Source organism: Leucopleurus acutus, assembly GCF_964270905.1.
Source record: "Leucopleurus acutus genome assembly, chromosome: 1".
Taxonomy (NCBI): Eukaryota; Metazoa; Chordata; class Mammalia; order Artiodactyla; family Delphinidae; genus Leucopleurus; species Leucopleurus acutus.
This window is the reverse complement of record NC_139142.1, coordinates 128,550,188-128,575,048: the sequence shown is the minus strand read 5'-3', so window position 1 is coordinate 128,575,048 and position 24,861 is coordinate 128,550,188. Positions and strand designations below refer to the sequence as shown.

The window sequence follows — 24,861 nt, the reverse complement described above, 5'->3', positions numbered from 1 at the left end:
GTATGACAATAAAGTTGAAATGATGATGATTGTTGCAAAACCTATGCAATTTTTTCTGTTGAAGAGGTGAATGAAACTTCCCTCCTGGCCTCACCAAGACAACTGTGTATAAATTAAAGTAGCAGACAGTCGCCATTGGCAAATGGCTGCGTACCCCTAAGTTGGAGTATCCCCTCCTCAGAGACTGTCCCCATTTACCATCTTCTGTTAATAGTGCAGTAGCTCTAGAACACTACCTTTGTGACAACATTTGCTTGGAATGTGACTATACAGATAGCTTGTTCAAGCAGAGCCTTACATAGGCTTTCCACTGACCTATGACCTGGTGGCATAGTTTGAAAGGTTGAGCTGGTTGAGTCAAACTCTCTCTCTCTTCGTTTCCCTCCCTTTCTTTCTCTGGGACTTGAATCCAGAGACTAAGGGGGAAGTTTCCAGTAAGTTGTGGGCAGTGCAGCTAAGAGGTGGTTTGGGGGCCTGAGTCAGGTTCACGACAAACTAAAGACACTTTGCAAGCTGAAATTATGGAAGGAGGAGCAACTATGAGTAAGTGAGAGAAGCTTGAAGAGACAGAGAAGAACATCCATCCTTGCAGAGAAGCCAGGAAGCCAGAAAAGGACAGAGAGCATATATAGCCCTATCTTCCTTTGTGTTGTTTTTTTCGCTGGGCTCTGGGGCATACATACCTTTAAAATATTTTTCTCACAAAACAACCCATGTGCGTTCTTTTTTTCTTTTTTTTTCTCCTTGTTACTAAAGGAGTCTAGACTGGAATAGCGGGAGAAAAAAAGTCTCTAACAATGGAGGATATAAAATCTAAAGAAAAAAATAGTATAACTGTACAAGTACAGCAGTCCAGGGCCATAAAGTATAGTGGCAAACGGTGGTTCCATTCAATCGTCCCCAAGGACCTCAGTTCAGTATAACCCTGTGCGATAATTGATATTTATAGTGATGACCTTGAGTCTTCAAGCACACGCTGCTTGATGTTCAGCATATTTTCAAAAGGCAATGAAGCATGGAGAAAAATTTTCCTCCAAGTTAAAAAAAAAGTTTCAGTGCTTAAACAAGGAAAGGCTCACACAGTTGTTATTTTTTTAGTTTGTTAAATGTATATATTTATTCATACATGCCTTGCCTTGTTCCAGCAAAGATTAAAGATGACTTAAAAGAATACACAAAATCCAATAAGACAGCATAAGTTGACAGTAAGGGGGAAGAAGAAAGAAAACCAGGCTGTGGTCACATTATTGATCCAGGAGATTCAGTTATCATCAAAGCTCCCTTCTGTAGATTGCCTCACTCCTTGATAGATCATGGGACACCATAACTAGTGTTACTCATTATTTAATCATTTTTAAATCTGGAGAAACGTCAGGGCTTATCTTCTGAATGTAAAAATCAAATTGACACTGGAAGAAAGAAAGAAAAGAAAAGATTGGCTGGGGCTTCCTGGGTGGCGCAGTGGTTGAGAATCTGCCTGCTAATGCAGGGGACACAGGTTCGAGCCCTGGTCTGGGAGGATCCCACATGCCGCGGAGCAACTAGGCCCGTGAGCCACAACTACTGAGCCTGCGTGTCTGGAGCGTGTGCTCCGCAACAAGAGAGGCCGCGATAGTGAGAGGCCCGCGCACCGCGATGAAGAGTGGCCCCCGCTTGCCACAACTAGAGAAAGCCCTCGCACAGAAACAAAGACCCAACACAGCAAAAATAAATAAATAAATTTTAAAAGGAAAGAAAAAAAAAGATTGGCTTGTATCAGAGAAAATATAATCATAAGTTTATATAAACGTGCACTTAGTAAGCTGTCAATCTAAACATATGTTTAAGTGATTCCTATTCTTTTATTTTGGTAAAATAATTGTTATAGCAAAAAAGTTATATTAATCAGAAGTAGCATCAGGGACTTCCCTGGTGGCGCAGTGGTTAAGAATCCGTCTGCCAATGCAGGGGACACGGGTTCGAGCCCTGGTCTGGGAAGATCCCACATGCCGTGGAGCAACTGGGCCCGTGCGCCACAGCTACTAAGCCTGTGCTCTAGACCCTGCGAGCTACAACTACTGAGTCCACATTCCACAGCTAAGGAAGCCTGCGTACCTAGAGCCCACGTTCCGCAACGTGAAGCTGCCGTAACTAGAGAAAGCCCGTGCGCAGCAATGAAGACCCAACGCAGCCAAAAAGAAAAAGATAAATAAATTAATTTATATAAAAAAGTAGCATCATATCACATTATCCCACTGTTGAAATTCTCTGCAATATCCTTTTCACAAATCAATATTAACATATAAGAACAAAGAATGTTTGAAGTTGACTTAAACTCTCTATACAAATTCATAATTTATCATCATAGTAATTCTTAAAAAGGCAAGAATTTTTTTAGAAAACAAACTCATAGTTACCAGAGGGGAAAGGAAGGGAGGGATGAATTAGGAGTTTGGGATGAACAGATACACACTACTATACATAAAATAGATAAACCACAAGGACATACTGTATAGCACAGGGAATTATATTCAGCATCTTATCATACCTATAATGGAAAAGGATCTGAAAAAGAATATATATATATATATATAACTGAATCACTTTGCCGTACACCAGAAACTAACACAACATTGTAAATCAACTATACACCAATTTTTTTAAAAAATTAAATAAATAGCAAGAATTTTTCCAGGATCCTGGTTTGGACAGGCTCCTAAGGTGTGCTCCCATTCATACTGGGCCTGCATAAGGGGAAATTTTTTCTAATGGGCATTCCTACTACAGAGTCACTGCTTAGAGGGTAAAAGTTTGGGCTTCAGAGTCAGACAAATATATAGATTTGATGCATGGTAGCTGAGTGTTATCTTGGGCAAGTTACTCCAAACTCTCTCAACTTAGTTTCTTAACTGCAAACAAAGTTAATTGGGTTGTATGGAAGATGGAACAAGATATTGCACAGTAAGCACTTAGCTCAGTATCTGTTACCTACTGAACCTAATAAATGATGCCTGTTATGGTAGAAACAGCGATTACCCAGGACATCTCACATTGATGTGACGCCAGCCTCTCTTTCATTAGTGTCTCGTTAAAGATTTCTGCCCTCATTTTTCCATTAACAAATTTTTCTTTAATTGTACTGTGGTGAACGCATTCTGATGTTCTTTCATGGTACTGACGTGCAAACTCGTTTCATTGCCCTATATTATCTTCTTACTAATTATTTTCCAAAATACATGAGCAGTGATTTTTTTTTCACTGATGGATTCATATGGGGATTTGAGCTTTGTATTCATCTTGAGTTTTTCTTTCATTCCTTTTCATTCCGCCCCAGATAAAATGCAGTTAATCATGCCAACTTCTGTATAAAGTCTCATCTGACTAGCTCCATCATGTGTCTAGAATGAGTTTTACAATTTTGAAAGTTGCTTTCCCTTCATTGCTACTCTGATCTTGAGATCATAAGAATAAATATCTGGTAAGATATTGAGTCCTCTGCAAAACAGGTGAAGTCAAGAAAATTGGAAAAACTTTCATTTTAAAAAGTGAGGATTTTTTTAGGGGGTGCAACTTGGCCAAAAATCTATGGTGACCATGGTTTATCATTCAAACTAGGCCTGTTGGGAATGCAAGAGGGGTGCACTTTATCATTTCATTGAGATAAAGGCATAAACTTGGCTGCCCCAAGTAAACCAGGATGTATGGTCACCCCAGCGAAAACTGACAAGGTACCTTCCTAAGATGGGGATGGAGCAGGGGAGGGCTTGAAGGGATTCTTCATGAAATTATAGGCTCTTTCACGTCATCACACACTGTATTCTATGCTCAAACTGTGAATTAGTGGGTTTTGCTTTGAGAATCCAAGAACTTCTGTGCTTTTAGTATCAGACTCAGTTCTAATCCCTATGACTCAAGAAAAACACAATAATAGAGACAAAGATCCAGAGAGGCATAACTAATATGATCAAGAGCTGTGGGTCCGGGCTTCCCTGGTGGCGCAGTGGTTGAGGGTTCGCCTGCCAATGCAGGGGACACGGGTTTGTGCCCCGGTCCGGGAAGATCCCACATGCCACGGAGCGGCTGGGCCTGTGAGCCATGGCCACTGAGCCTGCGCGTTCGGAGCCTGTGCTCCGCAACAGGAGAGGCCACAACAGTGAGAGGCCCGCATACTGCAAAAAAGAAAAAAGAAAAAAGAGCTGTGGGTCCTAATGTTCTGACAGTTACCGAATCTTTGAGGATTTGATGAAAGCTATTAACTCTCCCTGAAGAAAAGGGCACACACAAACAGCCTCCAGGAGTTGGCATGCAATTCAGAGGGCCAAGGACCATCTGATCTCACCCAGGGATCTAGGTCTGAATCCCTAATCAGAAGGGAAAGGAAAAAAGGAACCAAAATTTGTTGACCATCTTTGCACACATTTCATTTCAGACTTACATCAATCTATTTTATAGAAAAGGGCACTGAAACTCAGAGAAATTAAGATCTTACAGCCAGTTAAGTGAAAAAGCCAGACTACAAATTCAGGTTTATGTGCATGAAATCTCATATTTTAAGTACTGCCTAGATGTAGGCATTAGTCTATATATTTATAGTTAATCTGGAAAGGAATATTATAAAATCATGAAAAATGAACACAAGCAGACATCTTCATCAAAGTCCCACCTACTAGAGCTGGGAATACTTCTGGAAACTGGAAAGAGATTATTAGGGCAAATAAAAGTAAGCACTTAAAAAAAAATCTCAAATGCTAATACAACTGACAGATAGTGTCAAGGTAGTTTTAGATAAATCCAAGACTGATAGGTTGGTGATGGATTATTAAGAGATTTTCAGTGTTGCATATCCTTAGGTTAACCTTGGGGAAAACAGCTACATCTTTGCTTGTATCCCTCAAAGCCCATCTCAGTCGGATTACTAATCAGGGTTGCCTGGACAGGATGGTGGTTGAAGCAATGTGTCAATTCCAACCTAAGTAGTGTTTTTCGTGTAACTGGTAAGCTCAGATTTCCCTTTTGGTAACATCTGTTCATTAGTTGTTTTTCTTTCACTGTGATCCTAGTTCCTCCACCAGGGCTTGAACCTGGTGCAGGCAGTGAAAGCACTAAGTCCTAACCATTGGACCGCCAGGGAATTCCCTGTTCCACTAGTTCTTAAAATGCCTGATTGAATTTTGAAGCTGACATACCTCTGAGACATGGAATCAGACTCACCTGAGAATAATGTATCACAGCTGAATGTATTTAGCCAATGATCACGCCTGTGTGGACCTAGTTTATAATGAGTGTTCAACAGATGTCTTATGGTTTCCTGTCCAGTCTGTGCTACAGAATGCTACCAGATGAATTACCTAACCTATAGCTCCAAATATGGCAGTTCCCTGCACAAAACTACTGTTACTTTTTATTGTATGTGTATCTTTCCTGTAATTATTTATTGTTTTAAAATCTATCTTTTGTTTCCCTCCTTCTAAAATTGTAAGCTTGGTGAAGGCAGAGAGCACTGTATTCACAGTGGCCATGATGACCTATGGTAGGCAATCAATTACATTCATTTGCCTAACTGTGTGGATGATTACTACGAGAATTTGGTCAACATGTTTTTTTTTAAAAAAAGTTGGTCAACATGATTTCTTTCAGTTTTTAAGTTGGAGATATAATTCACATACTGTAAGATTCACCCTTTTAAAATGTACACTTCAGTGGTTTTGAGTATATTCACAAAGTTGTGCAACCATCACCACCATCTAATTCCAGACTATTTTCACCAATAAGAAAACACACCTATTAGCAACTATTCCCATCCTCCCCTCCTCCAGCCCTTGGCAATCAATAATTTACCAATTTCTGTCTCTATGGATGTCCCCATTCTCTATTTTCATATAAATGGAATCATATAATATGGGATCTTTTTTTCTGGATTCTTTCACTTAATATTTTCAAGGTTCATGTTGTAGCATGTGTTAGTACTTCCTTCCTTTTTAAAGGCCGAATAATATTCCATTCTATGAATACACTACATTTTGTTTACCCATTCTAGACAAGAGCATTTTTTTTTTTTTTCCGGTAAACGGGCCTCTCACTGTCGTGGCCTCTCGCGTTGCGGAGCACAGGCTCCGGACGCGCAGGCTCAGCGGCCATGGCTCACGGGCCCAGCCGCTCTGCGGCATGTGGGATCTTCCCGGACCGGGGCACGAACCCGTGTCCCCTGCATCGGCAGGCGGACTCTCAACCACTGCGCCACCAGGGAAGCCCTAGACAAGAGCATTTTTAACATCCATTCCAACTCCAGGATCCTTTATTCAAGTGAAGGGCTACCACCAAAGTTCATAAAGCAAATCACAGTAAATCATTATGCTTCATAGTTTTTCTGTGCCCTGAAGTTTTCAAGTCTTACCTACCACAGATCCAGAGAGGACCATCCTGTTATAACCAACCAAGTTTACTTCCTGAACTCTGGAAACAATAATATCAGACCCTCTACCTTTATTTCAGGATTCTGCTTCCCCGCCCCCACTCCAATCTCCTCGCTGCCCACCTGATTTCGTGAATGTAATGCTAATTGCTCTCGACAGATTTGTGTTGACTGAGATTGGATGGCGCATTCTTCCCATGCCTCTCTCCCCCGTCCTGGGCCTCGCTGCACGTGCAACTTCTTCACCATCAAAATTCCCCCTTCCCGCCTCCCCCTCAAAAAGCCTTCCTTTGTTTTCCAAGGAAATTCAGGTAAAAGAAAGGGTGGGGGAAACGATATTTTTGACTTTCCTCACAATCCAGACGTTGGAAAGAAAAAGGATTTCCTTTGGGCTGCTGCCACGACTCTGATCTTTTATGCTGATAAAAGAGTTCCTTCTTTAAAAAAAAAAGTTATGGGAAAAATCATACCACTTCAGCTACACTTACTCTAACTTTCGCGTTTAAAAGAAAAAAAAATTAGAAGTTTACCTCTCTTTCACAGAGTGGTTTTCTTCTTACCAGTTCAAGTCATGCCACCGGGAGCTAGCTGGGTCAGCAGCGCTCTTTGGAGGCTGGCGTGGAGGAGGACTACAGGATCCAGAGGGCTTTGGAAACTCCAGCAGCTCCAAGCTTGTTGGCTACTACGGTTTCCCTGAGGAGTGACGCTATGAAAACAAACCCTGATTGGTCAGGCCTGAGCTGAATTCTCCATTTATGGACAGATTGCCCTGCCCGAGCCGAGGCTCAGCCAGAGGAGAACGGAGAAGGTGGCCGAAGGAAGAGGAGCGAGGCAGGGCAGCTAGTCGGACGCGCGGAGAGCATTGCTCTCACCTAGGCGGGCGGCGAGCGCCCGGTCCGGGTGGACCCCTGCCCTCCGCAATATGCGCCCCGCCTGCTAAGCCGCCTCCTGCTCGCCCTCACCTACCGCCGCCGATCCCGCCTGGATGGAGTCCCCCCAGGGTTCCCATTGGTTCCTGTGAGTGCTTGGGTGTCGAGAGCCTGTTTTTGGCGAAGGGAACCAACTTTTGAAGTTCGCCCAGGAGACTGCGTTCCAGCCCCAGCTCCCCGGCAGCCGGACCCGGCAGAGGCGCGACCGCGGCGCGAGTCACCATGGTGAGTTGGCCGCGCGGCGTCCCGGGACGCCTGACCCAGGGATGGGGCGGGAAGCCCGGGCGCGGGGCACCCACCTTGGGCGCGCTGCCGAGGCCAGGGGTGGAGAAGCTGGACGCGGGAGTCGGCACGTCGCGAGCCCTTATTTCCTGCAGCTTTCGCTCAACCGGGGCTGGGGGAGACGGAGTGAGGGGCCAAGGAAAACTTTCTTTCGAGTCACTTTCGGCGTCGCCAAACTTTTCGTGGCCGGGGTGGCTATGGCTGCCAGCTGTCGGAAGCCGGAGTGCGGGGAGATCCGCGTTCAGGGGTACGGCCCGCCGGGGGGTATCAATTCCCTCCCGCTGGGAAGGTGGGAGCGGCCGCCTGCGCCCCTCAGTGCGCGCGCTCCCCGCCCGCTGCACCGGCGCCGCGGACCACCGCTCCTCCCCCGGCCGCCCGGCAGCGCCGCAGCTGTCCCGCTGGCATCCGCGCGCCGGCGGGGGCGGCGCGGCCGCACAAAGGCAGTGGGGCGCCAGGTAGGGCGAGCACCTGGCGGTGGACTGGCGGCTACGGGCGAGGGTGTCGCGGGGCTGCCGGGAGCCGGGGCTGCCGGGAGCCAGGCCGGCCTGGGCTCCGCTGGGCGCCGGCCCGGTGGGTCTTTGCACCAAAAAGGCCGAGTAAACACCACCCTCCTCCACTTCCCCCAAGTGCGAGGTGGCTGGCACTTTTCGGGTGTACAGCGAACGGTACGCATGGGAGGAAGTCGAGTTTTTTGTTCTTTTTCCTTTGGCACTTTGGGTATTGATGGAAGTGTCTGGCTCTCTCTCTGACTCGTTTCTGACTTTTCCTCCACCCCGACCTCCCGGCCTCGGCTACCCCGCCCCCAATAACCTTAGCCGCATCCCTTGGGCTTTGGGGTGGTGTACTTTTCTTTCCTAAGCACAAAAGCAAGGGCTCTATTTTGAAGAGATTGGCAGTCCATCAGAGGGGGGAAAAAGTTCTACTACAAGGCTTCATAGTTTCCACACTTGCTTCTTTTCAAATAATCCGGCTTAGGTGGATGAACTGGTCCTCTTCTGATTGGTTTTTGTTGTTTTTTAGTGACTGTGAAAGGGGTGCTAAGTCACAGTGATAACCGGTACAGCACTAATTTAAAAATCTCTATCCTGCAGGAGTCTGAGGGAAATTAGGAAAGGCCCATAGGAACCTACACACAAAACTCAAAAGCAGCCCTTGATCCAGTGCTGTGTTTATTCAAAAGAATGATTAAAAACAAACAAACCACAATCTTTAAAAGGGCATCCTTGACCAAAGCTTTTTCTTTTCACCTAGTCCAAAGTTATGTCACCCTTGTGTCTACCGAAGAGGACACTTTATCTGTGAATAAAATTTCCCTTTCAGTTTTAGGGTTTAAGAAGTCAGTCCACCCCATATTATTTTTGGAACCCCTAAAGAGAACCATTTACTTACACTGTGTGTTTGGGTGGAGCTACCTAAATGGGGCCACTGCCTAACTGGCTACCTGAACTTAAGCAATGTGAATCTTAATACTTTATAATTGCTAGAATTATTTCCCATGGTTCAATATTTCTAAAAAAAAATGTGTTGTATGTCAAGAGTTTAAAAAATCTTGCTGAATTTAAATAGTTGAGTGGTACCTTGAGAAAATTAACTTTCCCTTAGTTCACTCATTTTTCATGCTGGAGAGACTCAAAAGTAGCGTAGCATGACTTTTCTGGGGACCTCAGAAACTGGACGCTCAATTCGGTCCATTGCTGTTGAAGTAGATGGTTTGTGAAGTGGGTGCAGAAGAGGCATGTTCTAAGGAAGAGCCGTTTCCAGAGTGTGTAGGGTGTCTATTGAAGGACAGGGGTATGACTTACCTATCGATGTTCCCTGCCAACAGCACAGATGGCCGTATTGTGGGCCTCCAGGAGACTATCAGTGCATCAGATACAGTTGCTGAGGCCCCGATTCCCTGACAGAAAAGTTGAAACAGCTGGCTGTCCTGAAATAGGAGCTGCGCCATCACTCCATCTACTGGATCTAGAGTAATTTGGCAAAAATTAAATGAATCATTTCTTCGCTGGCTTGAAAAATTAAGTCTGTGCATTAGATGTGTGAAGTTGCCTTAGAACAGAGCATCAGCAGCTTAAATAGTCAGCAATCTCAGTTATTATAGTATTTACTATTTATGTAAGATCCCCTTCCAGCCAAATGAGGCTTCATTTTGTGTTTCACATATGTCTGCGTCTGCCCAGCTGCATCCCTCAGCTGCTTAGAACAGGAAGAGAAGGGGCAATGCCTCCAGTGGGTGTGGCTCAGGGTTAGCCTGGAGAATATAATTCATCAGGCCCTTGGCACCTGTACTGTGGATTTCTCTGTCTCTCGCTCTCTGTGAGATATCTTAGGAAATCTGGTAGCAGATTAGGAAGGCTCTCCACCTGTACTAAAGGCCCTACCAAGGCTCACTCATTTGTGATTCATAAGGAAGATTGCCATCTTCTGACTCATGAACAGAGTGTACAGCTTACAGTTCACCTTCTATTTCCTCCTGAAAACTCACTTTGGGACATTTTTCTCCGTCTTTGGAGAACCAAGAATACTACCAGACAACAGCAATTTCTTTCTTTTTTTTTCCTGAGACTTGAAGGACCAAAAAAGAAAAAGAAAGGAGAACACCAAAAAAATCTCTGCCTGTCTTTATAACTTAGTATATATTGGTTAGGAGGGTACAACAATCTCCTTTGACTTTAATCAATAATAATACACATCTAAGGTTTCCTTTGTAGAATGTGGCTTTATCATCAGCCACAAAGGAAGTTCTACTTTTGTGGCCATGACCAGTTTGGACTGTCTAATGGACTGGAACCCATGTGTATAGCTCTGCTGTATACTTTGGAGCTAGAAACTATGATTCATCAGGCTTTTGTGACTGAGATATACTGACATTTGAGTACATGTGACTTGACCATCACCTCAGAATATGTTCAAGATGTGTCCCCGTCTCCTTACTTGCATATTACTTGTGAGTAAATTGCAGGTAGTACACAGGAATAGGCTTACGAACTTAGAAATCTGATGCAGCTGACTACAAGGTAGGTAAGTTCCTCTGGGTGAAGGCATGGCATGTATTTAGAAAGTCTGGAATCCATTTCAAACATGTTTTCTGCGAAGGTAACCTAGTCCATTCCCGCTGATTAGTTTATCAGATTTCTAGTGAGTAGTCTCCTGGCCAAAACAACACAACACAGAACCAAAACAGAAAGGAATGGGATGAAGTCCAGAAAAGTTTTGATAGAGGTAGAGGGTTAGGGCAAGAGTGGAATCCAGGGCATTGTCTTGGGACCACTGTGGGTGGGCCTGCCTAGTAGGAAATGTTTGGCAGCCCAGGGCAAGGAGGGAAGCCCAGTGGGGCCATGGATGGAGGGGATGGAGAAGCAGAGGAAGCAGACAGTTGCAGAAGCTGAAAGCCACTTCCTCCTCAGTTTTGCTGGGGATTTCAGCTTTGTTAGTGGTTGCAAACTCAAATGTCTGCAGAGGCCAGGATACAATTTTTGATGGGGTGAGACTGGCCTCTGGAGAGTAAATATAGAACATGTGCCCATCAAAAGAGCCATCATTACTTGACCTTAGGCTGTGATGACATTGACCACATTACCAAATTGTCTGCTTTTTCAGGAGAAGCTGAAAATCTAGATTTTTACGCCAGAGCTGCCAATTTTTAAAAGGGTGCTGATCATCGCTGAGAGGCCAAACAGGTCAGCTGTTTGCAGCGACCCTGTTGTAAATCTCAAAGTGGTGTCCTGCGAACCACTGCTTCCTTCCATACACTCGCCAGCAGGAAGTCTAAACTTTAGCCACATACCCAGTAAGGGCATTCGATTTTTACTGACACATGCACACCTTCCCACTGCGTTTCCCTTAAGAGAGGGAGTTGCCTGGTGTTTCCAGCCCATGGACTCGCTAAGCTATTAAACAGGGGCAGTATGCCTCCAGCTGCCACCGTTTGGAGCTAGCTCAACACCTGTGCAGGTAGTGCTGGGAGTGGTGAGCCTGTAAATTGAACTTCTCTTTTTCTTTTTTTTTTTTACATCTTTATTGGAGTATAATTGCTTTACAATGGTGTGTTAGTTTCAGCTTGAACTTCTCTTTTTCTTAACCCTTTAACTCCCTCCAGTGGGAAGGTACTCCCCCTCTCCCCCAACCTCCATATTGTATGGTGGACCTCTTTTATTACTCCTTTCCCTATTGCATCTCATGAATTTGAGGTCTGTTTCAGGGGTTCTCCTTGGGGCTAGATAATGAGCATTTTTGTAAACATGACTTGGAATACAACCTTTTGCCCTTCAGTGTTAATGTTATGAGCTCATGTGAGACCTCTCTCCTGTGAGGAGAGGACTGGGTCTCATTACTTGGTAAGAACTTGTGAAAGCTCTTTTCATCAGCTTCAAAAAAGCAGAAATATTTTGAAACCTCTATACACATGTTAAAGCTTCATTATGGATCATAGAGAAATTACGTACATTCGTAATTTTCCAAGTTTGAGTCATCTACTATTTTTTAAACAAAGATGCAGCAACTTGTGTTTTTATCAGTATGTGATTAAAATGAGTTTCTCCGTGGTGAGATTTTAATATTTTAATTTTTTTTTACCGTGCTGGGACTTAATATTTACAGAACAAATAAGGGGTTAAAGGTTAAATGCCAAAGGTATTAAAAATAAACAGCTTGGCCTTGTAAGCACATTCTGTAACAATGGTAAACAAATTGTGTTTTGAATTTCAACTTCAAAATTTATTTTGGCAGAGATGAAAGGTTTGGAGGCATATTAGTGAAGTCTTTTTTTTTACATATCTTTACGACAGCTTTACTTCAGAGAAGTAAAACTATAAGAGTCGTCCCTAAAAATAGGGACAATGGCTTCGACACCGTATATGCAGGTGAAGTCAGCCCTCCTTTCTGAATTGCCACCATGGGAACACTGTCATTAATGTTGTTCAGGGCACTTACGAATGGTCATTTAAGAAAATTTTTTGACTTCCTTTATGACCTAAAATGCTAGTGTGCAGCGGATCACCCATCTTACTCACCAGACTTTGTATAAGGTCCCTCTCAGCTGTTTCCTGAAGTTACATTCTGCCTCAAAGGGGGAAAGATTGGTCCTGAACATGGGCAGTATCGTGTAACATAGGCCCTGGGGGCCAAAAAGGAGGTGGTTCTTCCAGGAATCAGTCCTCTAAGAACTGCTCTGAAGGAGGCCACCCTGTCTTAGGTGTTTTGAGTTCTGATGTGTTTGTTAAAAATTCATTCATGGGACTTTGAAATCATACACTGCATTGTAGAAAGTAAAACATACACTGCATTGTAGAAAGCCCAGAAGAGAATTTAAGAGTCTATCCTAAATCCTTTGGCTTGACTTCATAGAAAGATCTAGAGGGGTTAAATGGCTTCGAAAGTCTCAGAGCTAGGTTTTGACTGATCTGGTACCAGAATCCAGGTTTTCTGATCCCAGTTTAATAAGGCTTTTCCCACCAAACCACAGTGGTGGGTTAGAGTCTAGGCACGACCCAGGTAGTTTTCTTTCTGGGGCCCTTCAAAAAAAGCCTGCTTGGAGATGGAAGGTTGTTAATTATTTCTGATGCATTACTGTATCAACTTTCAAAGATTATAAAAAATAAATTTAGGGGAATTCATCGTAATACCATTACCGTAGTGCTAATTTTTTTCATGTCTTTGGGTTTCCTTCCAAACTGTCGAAACGCACATCATTTTTATGTAGCTGTAATTATGGGGCTAATATACAATCTGTGTTCTGTATTTCCCCATGTATTTTGTAAACTCTTTTCCTTGGTAAACATATTTATCGTATTTTGGTGGTGGTATGATCATCCCATGTAACCTGATTACCCAACTTGAGTCCTAACTGTATGGAGAACTGTCCTCCAGATGCACCAGTGACTGTTCCTTCCTGCCCCCGTTAGAACTGCCCTCAGCAGGGCTGGGCTGCTCAGCCTCCTGTCCTGCTGATACATGGGGCCCTGTCTTTGGTGTAAAGTCTGAAGCCAGGACCGGCTGGCTTGGGGTACACTCCACACTCCCCGGTCCTGACCTGAGGTGGGTACTGTTGGTGTTCTCCCAGGATCATGATACTGGAACTCAAGTGTGTGACAACAGTGGGTGCTCAGGCCTCTGACTGCAACTCGGCAACTATGAGTTCCCCTGTCAGAGGACCCAAGTGGTTGGAGACGAGGAGCTCTGAACCCCAAAGTGGAGAAGACACGGCAGTTGCCAAGGAGGTTAGCGTACATGCCTGATAGGTAGGAATTCTTACCAAATACAGTGGCAACCACTAGAAAATCAAAGATGAATTAAGCCCCGCCTCTGCTTATGAGGTGCTCACAAACTAGGGAATAACAAAGGGCTTTCTTATAGGTGATTTCATCTCATTCTTGTACAAATGATGGTTTTTGCTGCCATTTTATAGGTAAGAAAACCAAAGTGTAGTGAGGGCAAGAGAATTGTTCAGGGCCATACAACTTGTATGCAATGAACCAGGTCTGCTAACTTTATGCTCTTTTAAAAGCAATTGTGTACATTATTTCTGAATTTGAAATTTCTGGGTCCAGATATCTGTATAACACTTCATTATTTTACATACTCCTGAGGGAAAACAAGGTTGATTTTTTTTTTTTTTTTTTTTTAATCTGGTTTAAAGTCTGGGCTTTTTAATTTCCTTGTTCGGGGATGTTTGCATGTCGCAACATTTGGGGACTAGATGATATCACACTGGGATCAAGCATAAAAGTAAAAGAAAGTCATGCTAGAAAGCTCTCTGATCTCAGTTAGTTTAAAAAGTAGAAAATAAGGGAAACAAGATAACTACAAGAAATGTAGCCCTCGAGTCCTTATATACATGACAGAAAACAAACAAAAATTAGGATAGCATATCATTAGTCTCTTAGTAATTTAATTGGTGTGACCAGCTTTTGATGTTGACGGCAAGTTAGCACAATATTACTTGGTAACAGAACGATTTGGACAGTATCGTTGTCTAATTCTAAAAAATTTTCAATAACAAAAAAATTACGGTTGTTTTAGTGTCCCAATTAGATACGGACCTTTGTTACAGGAAATTTTGGATTTAAATGTAGACGCATCTATTAAGCTACTTCATAGTATGAGAAAGATGGCGCCTTCAAGATTTGGGAATGCTCAAATGCAGAAATATGTCTGCAAAATGATGGTAGTTCTCCTTTCTCCCATCAGATTGTCAGAGATTCCTAATATTTGGGGGTGCCCCGAGGCCCTCTGAAGCTATTGACCTGTTTCCTGACAGTGTTTGTGATAACAAGGAAAACAAGAAAACCAAACAGAAAGACAGGAATAATCTAAATGTCCATTAGGAAAGAAATGCATAAATGTCTGTGACTTATTGATAATAGGGATATTAGGGATAATAGGGATAATATGGATAGATCTCACAAAGGTAGTATGTGGTGAAGAAGCAAGTTGTAGAAAGATACATGTAAAGTCATTTAAGAAAAATGTCAAAACACAAAACAAGGCTATCTGTATTGTTCGGGGATATATATACTCATATATGTATATATTTATGTATATGTTCTTTTAAAAAAATAAATTGATGGACTAGAAAGATATCAAATTCAAGCTGCTGAAGGGGGAAGGAGGAAAGGAGAGGACTGAGGTCAGTGGACTAACTGTAACATTATTAAGAATGTTTTATTTGCTTTATTAAAATCTAAAGCAAATATAGAAAATAGTATCATTAATTCTGGGCAGTATGGGCATAAATATTTATATTATTCCCCCATAGTTTTAACATCTTTTTACAATTAAGAAGAAAAAAACCCCACATGAACACAATTCTTCATTTAATTTTAGGAGGTTCATAAACCTCCAAAGCCCACACAGTATCATTCGCAGAGTTGTAGCAACCCTTGTCTTGAGGTGAATATTAAGGAGTATGCAATTTTGGGTCTATGTCAGGTTTTTGTTTTTTTTTTTTAAGATTTAATTTTATTTCTGGTTGCGTTGGGTCTTTGTTGCTGCTCGTGGGCTTTCTCTAGTTGTGGAGAGCGGGGGCTACTCTTCATTGCGGTGCGCGGGCTTCTCTTTGAGGTGGCTTCTCTTGTTGCGGAGCACGGGCTCTAGGCGCGTGGGCTTCAGGAGTTGTGTGTGGGCTCAGTAGTTGTGGCTGGTGGGCTCTAGAGCACAGGCTCAGTAGTTGTGGTGCAAAGGCTTAGTTGCTCCATGGTATGTGGGATCTTCCCAGTCCAGGGATCGAACCCGTGCCCCCTGCATTGGCAGGCGGATTCTTATCCACTGTGCCACAAGGGAAGTCCCTGTCAGGTTGTTTTAGTGACAGTTGACATACAATCAAATCAATAGTAAGTCCCACTGAGTTATGTAAAGTTCCGTTAGGGATTATGTCCCAGGATGTTCAGCATCTTTCTTACCTTTTCCTTTCTTACCTTTTCTTACCTTACTATTAAGTTTTGATATAATTAACCACCCCAAACTTGGTGGTTTAAATAGTAAAGATTTTATTATTTTTCATGATTTTGTGCATTGGCTGGGAAGTTCTGGGCTGGACTGGCTCGTCAGGTCCTTGTGGTTGGCTGGTGGCTTGGCTGGGGATGGATGAGCTGAGACGGCCTCACTCACGTGCTGGTTAGTTGGCCCAGGTTCAGTTGGGGCAGTGGAGATGGCTTGGCCACCTATCGCTTTCACAATAGGCTAGTCCTGGTTTGTTAACACAGCAGTGGTCACAGGGTTCCCAAGAACAGCAAAAGAGAAAGCAAGCCATAGTGCACAAGCATTTTTTTAACCTCTGCTTGCATCCTGGTTGATACTGTCCCATTGGCCAAAGCAAGTCACATAGCTACCGTCAGGGTTAGTGTGGGCGAGGACTGCCCTGGGGCTCAGATACTGTTCCTACCCTCCACCTTTTCTTTCATAGTGTCTAGTTGGGTGAATACATTGAGGCAGGAATAGATTTAGTGCAAATCTAGTTTTCCCGGATGGCCCTCTGAACCCCTGTGTATGACGGAAGCCCTCATTGCTCCTGATCCATCTGCTGCTGTTTTCCCAAAGCACGAGGAATTAAAACTTGTAGTTCTTTTGTATTACGGAGCCTCAGTCTGATTTTTCAATTGCTATTTTTGCTGGAAAAAAGTAAAAGCAGAAGCTAAAAACAAGAAGAAAAAACTCTTTTGTTTTCTGTTGAAGGGACTTTGTAAAAATAAACATTTCACGATTAAGTCCAAGCTTCCAGAGCAGTGAATCATGCCAAACCAGACTGGACTGGATGGCCTGTTGGATATAACAGTGGAGCAATACTGTTTGGAACAGGTCAGGACAGTGCTGTTCACTGACTAATTCTGCCTTTTTGGCCAGCCCTGAGCTGTCCATGTGGAGAAAGACATTCTTCACACACACACAAATACTTTTTTTGTCTTGAATGAAAGTCATGTGTTGTGGATTGTATTATCGTTCCCAGAATAATCCATACTGGTGTCACTTCCATATTGTGTGAGCCACAGGCTCCTCAACAGGATGTGAATAGAGTAGGATTAACCTAGCTTTGGGCATAGGTCTCAAAAAAAATTCATTCATCTGGATCTTTCCCTTTGATTTTCTCTTTCTCCTCTTTTTAAATGGAAAAATTTAAACTACACAAATGGGGAGAAAACTCATTGCTGGACTTCAGCAATGGATAACTCATGGCCAATCTTATTTTCTCTATTTTGTTAGTGTGGTGTATCACATTGATTTGCAGATGTTGAACCATCCTTGCATCCCTGGAGTAAATCCCAATTGATCGTGATGTATGATCTTTTCGTGCATTATTTATTTATTTGCTGTGCCTCACAGCTTGCAGGATCTTAGTTCCCAGAACGGTGAAAGTGTGGAGTCCTAACCACTGGACCGCCAGGGAATTCCCTTTTCATGTATTACTGAATTCAATTTGCTAGTATTTGTTGAGGATTCTTGTGTCTGTGTTCATCAGGGATATCGGCCTGTAATTTTCTTCTCATGTTGTGTCCTTGTCTGGTTTTGGTGCTAGGGTAATGCTAGCCTTATAAAATGAGTGTGGAAGTGTTCCTTCCTCTTCTATTTTTGGGAAGAATTTGAGAAAGTTTGGTATTAATTCTTCCTTAAATATTTGGTAGAATTCACCAGTAAAGCCATCTGGTCTTGGACTTTTCTTTGTTAGGAGGTTTTGGATTACAGATTTAATCTCCTTACTAGTAATTGGTCTGTTCAAATTTTGTTTCTTCATGATTCAATCTTGGTAGGTTGTATATTTATAGGAATTCATCTCTTTCTCCTAGGTTCTCTTAATTTTTTGGCATATAATTATTTCAATCTTGTTTCTTCTATTCTCACCTTCTCTTGGTTTATTTTGAAGCAAATCCTAGCTATCATTTCATTCTAACCATCTCTGTATTACATTGGTATTAATTTATTTTTATAAATTTTTTAAGATTTATTTATTTTATTCATTTTTGACTACATTGGGTTTTCGTTTTGCTGCGCAGGCTTTCTCTAGTTGCGGTGAGCCGGGGCGACTCTTTACTGTGGTGCGCGGGCTTCTCCTTGCAGTGGCTTCTCCTTCCGGTGGCTTCCCTTGTTGCGGAGCATGGGCTCTAGGTGCACAGGCTTCAGTAGTTGTGGCACAGCGGGCTCAGTAGTTGTGACTTGCGCGCTCTAGAGTGCAGGCTCAGTAGTTGTGGCACACGGGCTTAGCTGCTCCGCGCGTGTGGGATCTTCCCAGACCAGGGCTCGAACCTGTGTCCCCTGCCTTGGCAGGAGGATTCTTAACCACTGCGTCACCAGGGAAGCCCTACACTGGCATTTAAATAAAGCAAAACTCAGCTCTCAGCTCTTGGTACTGTCTACTTCTTGGGTTGGAGGAAGGGGTGTATCTCAGAAAACCAAAGTAGGTAGCTTCCCTTTGATTTTTAATATTACAGACTTTGTTTTTACAGAATAAGGTAGACATCTCCAGTAACTGGGGAGACTCCTTAAAGCTTGGCCTGATCTCATCCACAGGAGTATCTGGCAGTGATACTCAGGAGTATCTCGGCACGCATAGTTTTGGTGTGCAGCGCAGAGGTGGCTCCCCAGCCTACAGTCCTAGCTCTACTCAGGCACTCTCTTTAGGTATAATTGGCAGGGCCAGTTCATGCTTATTCATCTCTTCATTCCTTCTCATACATACCTGTATCATGGTGATGGCTGTGCAGATAACACGTGTTTCTTTCAATGATCAGATACCTTTAAACATAGAATGTCAAGATGAGAAATGTCTCAGAGACTACTCGGTGGGGGGGCGTGGCCTATGAAATTATATGCTGAAGCTTGTGTCTGTGTCCATGTGTGCATTTATCCCTGGGGAGAAGAATCCTAACTCCCTGAAGTGGTCCATGGCCTCCCCAAATGACTCTCTAAGGTCCAGAGAATTTAAGTAGCCTGACCAAGGTCACCTGGCAAATTAGTAGGAGAAGTGGCCTGAGAGTACAAGTCATTTGTCCAGGGATCCTAACCTGGTCCTAAACCTGATTTTACTGGAAATGTTTGAAAAGCAAATATAATAAAGCTTTAGAGAGAAGGGAAGTTGGAAGTACTGAGTTAAAATAATTCTTTGTAAGATTACCAGAGATACTAAACCAATACAAGTTACCATGAGGCAAGGGTCAGTATTAATTGTTGACAACTGACTTAATTTTTCAGAATGGTTATAAAGCATAAAAGTAGAGTCACGGGCTTCCCTGGTGGCGCAGTGGTTGAGAGTCCGCCTGACGATGCAGGGGACGCGGGTTCGTGCCCCGGTCCGGGAGGATCCCACATGCCGCGGAGCGGCTGGGCCCGTGAGCCATGGCCGCTGAGCCTGCGCGTCCGGAGCCTGTGCTCCACAGCGGGAGAGAGGCCACAACAGTGAGAGGCCCGTGTACCGCAAAAAAAAAAACCAAAAAACTAGAGTCACAGCATTGGTCTCACATTTATTAGATTTTTATATTCTCCTGTGATCACGAAGAGAAATACGTCCAATGCAGACTTCAAATATAAGTCAAGGACATAATGGTTTGACGTTTATGTAAATAATTGAAAACTCATTTCTCTGATGAGGATTCATTATTATTCATTATAAAATTAATAACTAATTGAGGACACATAAGGAGATTGCTGGACTCTAATAACTGGACTCTAGATCACAGTTCTGTGCTCTGTTTCTATTCTGTAGGACTAGGGTTTGGAGTGTAGTGTAGTGGTAGCCTCTTCCTTCCAGCTCTTTTTCTCCCCTGCCCCCAAGCCCCAACCAGATTCTACATCTGTCCTGCCTCCTGCTCTCCCCTACAAGGCTCTTGCCCTTCTAGACTCGGGAGGGGTGAGGAGGAGGGTTGGAGAAGGCAGGAAATATATAGTTTGCACCTGCTTACAAGTGAGCACGCATCATTAAGGCTTCCTAAAAGAAGGGGAGCACTCTCCTCCCATCTTGGAACCCTCTTTCTCCTCCTCCAAGTAGCCCCGCTTGGCACCTCTGCAACCAGTGGGGAGTCGGGCAGTGTCTGCTCTACAGCAACAATAAGGCACTGTCATCTTTGTTTGGGGCTGTGAATCCGAGTCTTCAGTTTTTGCAGCAGTTGTATTGAAGCGTCCGTTGGCAAAGGTATATTTTATATACTCTAAATATAAGATGTAATGAATAGCAGGATCCCACCACCTGCTGAGTCCTGTGGATTCTACCTGTGCAGCGTGGCTTCAACCCGCCTTTTTTTGCCTTGTCTTTCACCCAGGTCAGCTGGCCAAGTTCCACTACTTGCTGTGCCCCTTGCAGGCTTGGATAATCTCACCTTTCTTTGGCTGGTGTCTGGCAGCCGTCAATTCCCTCCCCTTCCGCATCCGGATGATCCAATTCTCCTTTGAGGTCGGCCCCACTTCCACCCTCTTTTTTTTTTTTTTTTTTTTTTTTTTTTTGCGCTACGCAGGCCTCTCACTGTTGTGGCCTCTCCCGTTGCGGAGCACAGGCTCCGGACGCGCAGGCTCAGCGGCCATGGCTCACGAGCCCAGCCGCTCCGCGGCACGTGGGATCTTCCCAGACCGGGGCACGAACCCGTGTCCCCTGCATCGGCAGGCGGACTCTCAACCACTGCGCCACCAGGGAAGCCCCACTTCCACCTTCTTGAGTGTCCTAGTTGGAAGTTAACTTCAAAACCTCGGAACTCTTGATCTGCAAAGATCTCTTGATTGTTTACGGGCCTTTTATCTTCCCTTCTGATCAGTTACTTTTCAGGTAGAGTTGTTTCGTATTCATCTTTGTGTCCCACCCCCATTTTGGGACTTGCCATACTAAATGTATCCAGTACTATTTTTAAACGTAGTATGAGAGGAGAAATGCTTGCATTTCCTTCTGCTGTGAGTTATACGTTCGTTAATGCTCCCTAGGCCTTCATCTCGAGGGACAAAAGTGGAGTGCAGAGCTGCCAACGCAGTGAAGCACTCTTAAAATGCATGCCAGTAAACAGGCTCTTAGTCGCTCAGCTAATGGAATGAAACAGGGGAAGAGCGAATCCGTGAAAGCGCCCTGTGATTCAGATGTCACTGGAGCTTTGATTTTAGTGAGAATACTGAAGCTGTCTGATGCAAGTGTCACTCCTCACTTCACTCAGCGTGTCCTTTGGAAGATGGAACGGTGAAGAAAGAAAGGGGAAGAAGCATAGCGATGCTTCAAAGGGCACCTGAAAGCCGAGCCGCTCGTTCACAGAAGGCAGGGGAGTCATTTTGCCCATCACCATGCCTTTCTTCACTCGTCAACCAGCTATAACGTTGAAAACAGGGCAGACAGCCTTCCCCCGCAGCTCTTTCAGAGTCTGTGAAAATAGTTCTCCCAGAAAATGGCATCTATTGTATAGGTTACCAGTGATTTTCCCAAGGGTGGATGTTTAAGGAATAGGCAGAGATAATAGATGGAAGAAAGAATTGAAATGGGATTTTGAAGCAGACAGTATGCTTTTTTTAATTGCATGTGGTTTTGGAGGACAGGTTGAATTCATATGTTTTAAAACTCACAGGGCAACCAAATACTGGTAAATTCAAACTGTCCTCATGAAATCTTTGTACTGGAACTCATCAGCTAACAAAATGGGCAGATTGGCATCTTTTGAGCTTTGTGGAGTTTATACGTTTTCTATGCTCAGCTCCAGGTGGATGGGTGAAGTATTCTAAGCTTTCCGGAGTATAGAAGAAGTGGCCTCCCGGGTGAGGCGGGAAAGAAGGGGAGAAGTCCAGGTAACTCATGGGGTCTGGGAGGATACGTAGTATGATCACCAGTTAGAGCATTTTGAGTGAGGAGATTTGAGTGGCTTGTAGACCAGGAACGCCAGAGATGAGACAGGCAAGGTAAGTTGGGGCCCTCATACCAACGGGATGTTTTAGAGTGATACTATTTCAATAAATATGTTTATTGTTCTGTCCTGCTGGGCCGTAAACTCCTTAAGGGGCCACTACGTCATGCTCATTTTTTGTATTTCCATCACCTGACATGACGTCTGGCACGTGGTAGAATCAGCAAATTTGTTGAATTGAACCAAACTTCCCACTAGACGGAAATTGTACAGAGGGCCGAATGGTTGTAGCAACGCAGCCGCCAATGAATTGATGAGAACCGGTGATTTAAAGTAGATGACTGATTAATTATAAACTGGAAACGTTTTCAAAGATAAAAATAGCCCCCCTCAGATAAAACCAGTAGGGCTTCCTTTTGTTAACTAGTTGGGCTCGGCTCCTGCAGAAGCCAGACTGAGCCGGAAGCTGGGTGGGCTGGGAGGGCTTCTATACCTGACTCTCTCTCCCTTTATTCCAGCCTTCCTTACACTGAGATCAGAAGAGGCTAGGTGATTGCCTAAGGCCACACAACCAGTTCCAACTTGTCTCCTCAAGGGCTGGTGCAGCTCTTTGCAGGCAGAAATGGGAACAAGATGCACCAGGGTCCTTTCTGAGGAAAGGTTCCCAACTCCAAATGGAACCATCGCAAATGGGGTGTGACCTGTGACCTCTGTTTAGGACTTCTCTTCACTGTGGCAGGGGAGAGGTTGGGCAGGTTTTGGTGATGTAAAAAATCACTACTAGATCAGCAGATAGGATGAGAAGGTTTTTCCTGTTCAGCTGTGTGGACCTTCAGAATGTAAAATTTCCTGACAAAGTTTTCATCTGTCCTGGTTGAAAGCAGTATATAATGCTTTCGTTTTTCGATAATCAAACTCACCACTCACCTGCCTAAGTGGGATCTGGTTTTGCTTTCCTCCAAAGGCCAGATTGTCTCCAAGGAGACATGCTAATGGCTTAATTGTTTTGTTTATTCTGCTCCTCACAAATTCCAGTAGCCTCATTTGCATCAGGAGTTAGAATGCCTTCATTCCAGGGCCTTGGCATTTCCTTGGGGTTAGAATGGCTCAATGTTTGCTCTCAATGTTTTTTTAAAAGGTTGGTCAGTCCCTAGCGATAGGTGTGGCTTTCTCTAAATAGGAGTTTCTCTGGGTGTGGGGTGGAGAAAGTGAGAAAAAGGGAGAGGATTAAAAAAAAAAAAATTATACACTATGTATGTACAACAAACTGTAGATAATTTCGGAGCCTGGTATTTATGTAATTATGTTCCCTTGGCTCGCATACTTTAGTTTTGGGGTTAAAAGATTAATGCATGCAAGGGAATGTTGATATTTAGCTTGACAAAACTATGCATTTACAGAGCTGTGGTTTGCTTTCCAAAATGCAGAAATGTAGAGAAGGTTTGCCTCTTCACCTATGAAAAAAGAATTCCAAGTGTAAAACTATACTGGTTCCTGTAGTAAATGCATTTTTCTAAGTTCGGTGTAAATGACATTTTGGATCAAACAGCTTTATAATGCATTAGGGGAGTAATCGTCAATGCTGGGTGGAATCTGACTTTTGGAAAAGGGAAATTTGAATGTTGAAGAAGCTTAAATACGCTGGTGTTGGTTAAATCTAGGTGTACTGGCCTCCATAGAAAAGAAACGCTTTCTTTCCCTGCAAACTGGAGTTTGGGAATTTCAGAGCTGGGAAATCGTGTAATAGATCTTAATGTTATAAATCACTCGGACAAATACAAAATAATGCTATTTGGAGACGTGTTTGTAGTTATGCAGGATTACGTGATGATAAAGAATTTTCTAGGGACTTCCTTGGTGGTCCAGTGGCTAAGACTCTGCGCTCCCAATGCAGGGGACCTGGGTTCGATCCCTGGTCAGGGAACTAGATCCCACATGCCATAACTAAGAGTTCACATGCCACAACAAAAGATCCCACACGCGGCAATGAAGATCCTGCGTGCCACAACTAAGACCTGGTGCAGCCAAGTAAATAAATAAATAAATAGATTTTTTTTTTTTTTTAAAGAATTTTCTATGGCTTCTCGAGTTTCTGAGGATGTTTTGTGCTTTGCATTCTCAGTAATTCCCTCTGGAGACCTTAGCATTTGGGGGCGGGTAGGTATGCTTCTGTGAATTTAACAGTTTTCCCCACCATTGAAGAGAAGGGAATCTGCTGTTGGGATTAACAATTGTTGAGGACCCCTTCTGGTCGTCCAGCATTTGTATCTCTTTTGAGGTAGGTATTATTTTTCTTGGTTTACAGAAGGGGAAACAATACATGAGTGAGGTAACCTGCTAAAGGTCATCCATCTGAAAAGTGTCAGAGGAGGGATTTAAGTTTGAGATCACCTGAATCTAAGATCTGCTTTGGAGAGGAGCTGTCTGTTCCTAGACACATACTCAAGTTGTGAGTCCATGAGCTGGCAGCATGGGCATCACCTGGGATATTATTAGCCCTGCAGAACTTCAGCACCCTCTGTCTCCCAACCTACTGATTCTGCATCTGTATTTTAGCAAGATTTCTAGGTGATTGCAAAGGACTAATGCACGGGAACACTGTAGCCCAAGCAAGGTAACATGACTCTAAACACGCCCCCCGGGAAATTCTGATGGTTTTCCTCCAGGATATCATTTTCCAAGGACAGGGATGCAGTTAAACGCCCTGAGATTTCAGGAATGTAGTCAATCATCTCTAATTATCCTGCTGAAGCAAAAATGACAGGGCAATGCTCAGGGGTGGGATTGAGGGAAAGGTTTCTCCTAGACAGTTCCAGAGTCAGCTGTCCTGAAGTAGATGCATGGGGATGGTGGTTGTCTACTGCATGCCTGGAAAACTCTCCACCCAGAACGGTCTCCTCCGGAGCTGCCGTTGATGCTGAGGTTTCTACCCTTACTGATCCTTCTGACCTGCTGCATTTGTCTGTGA

At 43.7% G+C, this 24,861-nt stretch overlaps 1 protein-coding gene across 2 annotated transcripts in view; it reads left to right on the top strand.

Annotated features, from left to right (window-relative positions):
• Nucleotides 1-7,198: 7,198 nt before the first annotated feature.
• MYO1E (myosin IE) overlaps nucleotides 7,199-24,861 on the top strand; it is a gene marked incomplete at its 5' end in the record, with an annotated part of 204,792 nt that continues 187,129 nt past the window's right edge. For both annotated transcript variants that reach the window (XM_082847629.1, XM_082847628.1), the window contains one exon: nucleotides 7,199-7,545. In XM_082847629.1, coding sequence (XP_082703755.1) covers nucleotides 7,543-7,545 — 3 coding nt within the window. The remainder of the gene's footprint in view (nucleotides 7,546-24,861) is intronic.